Source organism: Phoenix dactylifera, unplaced genomic scaffold (assembly GCF_009389715.1).
Source record: "Phoenix dactylifera cultivar Barhee BC4 unplaced genomic scaffold, palm_55x_up_171113_PBpolish2nd_filt_p 000097F, whole genome shotgun sequence".
Classification (NCBI taxonomy): Eukaryota; Viridiplantae; Streptophyta; class Magnoliopsida; order Arecales; family Arecaceae; genus Phoenix; species Phoenix dactylifera.
Window position 1 is genome coordinate 1,341,593 of NW_024067681.1, and position 2,973 is coordinate 1,344,565.

Below are 2,973 nucleotides of genomic sequence, written 5' to 3' on the forward strand. Positions count from 1 at the left end.
TATATAGATCACTGAAAAATCAATCTTCTTATTAAATCAATGGAAGGAAAATGTCATCATAAGCTCAAGTCCCCATATTTCATCAGTAATTCTTCATTATACATCACTTCTATATCCTATTTCCTAGTACTACAGTCCCACAATGACTCACAAGGCTGAATCCAAGAAAGTGAATATTTTTTTACTTGCAGAATACTAACAATTTATGGTCAGCTCATTTACCATTGGTTTTGATCTTCACATCCGGGTTCCGCATAGGCTTGAGCCACATATCCGCCATGACTCGCGAGGATAAGCTCCATAGCAAATCCTGTGTTCTTTTCGTTGGCACAGTTTTGGTTTTCCTACCTGCGTTTCCAAGCCCATAAGCCACTAACCATTGTTTTGCAGTCAGCTTCTGCTTCTCCCCATCCCAAACACTCCTCATCCCTCCTGACCGCAACTTCAGAGCCCCAAGATGGAGACTTGTCACTTTAAACCTGCAACCTTCATCTTCTCCTTCTTTCTCCACTCTCTCTGCCTGCACCACAACCATCATTGGAGCACCCACTGCTTCTAAGCTCCTTAATGGATTCCTCAGCTGAATGATCGCTAACATTGTCATGGTAGTGTCTGAACTGCAATCTTTTTCCCAATTCTCAGGTGAAATGGCTGAATCCAAGAGGTTATCGTGGTTCGGATCATCTTTTCCCAGATGTGGGGAGAATTCAAAGGGAGCTTCTTCTTCAGCCATGTCAGCCTGGACTTTGAGAGCCTCCACTGACATAGCCTCCATTTTCTGCAGTGAGAAGGCTAATATTTCCTCCATGGTTACTGGATCCTCTTTCACAAACCAAATTCCTGTGGACATCCTCTCCTTTCTGCCTTCACTCATTGCTGTTGCCATCTTCTTAACAGCTGCTATCAATTTAGCTGCGCTGGAGCTTGCACCTTCTTTGTTCCTGCCGCTTATGATGGCCGATGCGATCCCTTCGAATGCTATTTGCTCGGCTGATTTGCCTCTCAGTTCATCCATCGCAGTCAGCGAGAAAAGTTTGCAACTCAAATCTTCCAGATCCATGGAAGCTAGTCTCTGAAACACTTCAAACCCGCTGCCCAATTTCTGATACTGGAGGATGTGTGGTCTTGAAACCTGCATCACAAGCTTTGGAATCTCTTTTCTTTCTACTGCCACATTGAAAGGATTCGTGGATACTAAATAGCCTCCATCCTTCGTCTGAACCACTGGACCCAGACTCTTTCCAAGATCTGAAAGCAATACCTTTGCTTCATCACCAGTACCTTGAGCTGCTTCCGACTTCAGTGAAGCAACATGCTCTGGTTTGATATATTTATGCTCATCATCATCATCATCATCATCTTCCAACTCAAGCATTTGGAGGAACTCTCTTGTCACAGTCTCCTCTCCGTGATCCAACTGCTGCGTTTCGTGTCCTCGCGCCATGTTCAGGGGATTGATTCCATCTCCAGTCATCATCGACTCGATGGCCTTGATCTGTCGAGAAATCGAATCAAGCTCCGTTAAGCTAACCTGGCGATCCCGGTCATGCATTACCTCTTTCACCACCTCGCTCGAAGCTGATGTCGCTTCTGCGGCGTCCTTTGACTTCACTTCATCTCGCTCTGCTCTTTCTCCCTGAATTTGAATCCCCATATCAATGACTTCAAACTCCGGGAGGTCAAGATCTTGCATCGTCGACTCTGGCTCCGACTTGTGGATAGAAGTCGGAGGACGAGTCTCGTTGAGTCCTTTCAAATCTTTTGCTGATCTTGTTGCCCTCGGGCTTATGACACTGAAAGAAGACCTTGTTTGCTTCCGAGCAACAGAGTAAGAGGAATCCTTTCCCTTGTTTGATCTCACTGCCTCAGCCTGGCTGTAGATCCCGACTCCTCCATCTTCCATCATCTGAAATCCCAACCTGAGAGCCAATTTTCCTCCTTTCGCCTTCCCAGAGAGCTTGAAGCTTGTATCCCACTGCCGCACCCGAACCCCTTCCAAGCTCTTTTCAATGGAGTCCAGAACCATTAAGCTTAAGTCGACCATGTTCCTCCCAAAATCCAGCTCTGGAGCATCGATAGCCAGCATCGAGATGAGGAACGGGCGGGGCTCAAACTTGAGTGGCTTCCCCGTGCCCACTCCGCCGCTGCAGTATAGATGGCATTTGACGAACAGAGTCTCATCAAAGTCGGCGGAGCCCTGAAGCACCGGCGAGGGCATCGTCTGCACTGCACCATCCTTGGCCTCCTTCTTGCGGACGGAAATCGAGAGGCGGAGGCCATTCAGGGATGCCGGGAGGCCATGGACAGCGATGACCTCAACGGAGAAGAGGCACGCCAAGCGCTGCATCCCGATATGCGACAGGGCTCGTAAGGGCTTCCAATTCCATATCCCCTTCCTCCCCCCATCACCAGGCCTCGACTTATGCTCAAACTTGGATGGAGGGTGGTGGTGCTGGTCATCAGCATCTATGGCGCCGCCCGCTTCAGTTTGAGGTTTAGGGCGGGATCTCCAGGGGGACAGGGAGGCGTATCGAGAGGAGCGGCTGTACCGGTCCGATCGAGCAATTCCCTCAGTGATCCCGGGGCCATCCACAGGCGCAGTCGCGGAGTAAGCAGAGCGAGGAAGAACAAGGGAGGTAGTACGCCGGCGGCGGCTAGCCTGCGATTGGTGAAGGGATTGGCTCAGGGTCTCGAGTTCTTGAAGGAGTTGAGAGCTGGAATCTCCTCTCTCTGAACGTCCCGCCATTAATGGAAGTGGAGAGTTCGTATTTGGTAGAGGAGGCCGGCGGGATCTATAGGTTTCGAGAGTTGGCAGGGTTTATGTTTTAGTCTTTTAGAGGGTGCCATGGGTTAGTGCTTAAGTCCAGGGTTTGGAGAGATGGGTGAAACGTATGGAAGAGGAGAGAGGAGCGTAGGTGTCTCTTTTGCCTGTAGTTCATCTCACTCTTCCATTAATATTGGACAGGAACACAT

At 49.3% G+C, this 2,973-nt stretch overlaps 1 protein-coding gene across 1 annotated transcript; it reads right to left on the reverse strand.

Annotated features, from left to right (window-relative positions):
* On the reverse strand, nt 1-2,973 carry LOC113462583 (protein PLASTID MOVEMENT IMPAIRED 1-like). Its single transcript, XM_026803795.2, has one exon. It carries the CDS (start codon nt 2,744-2,746, stop codon nt 215-217), a length of 2,532 nt encoding a protein of 843 aa, XP_026659596.2. The 5' UTR covers nt 2,747-2,973; the 3' UTR covers nt 1-214.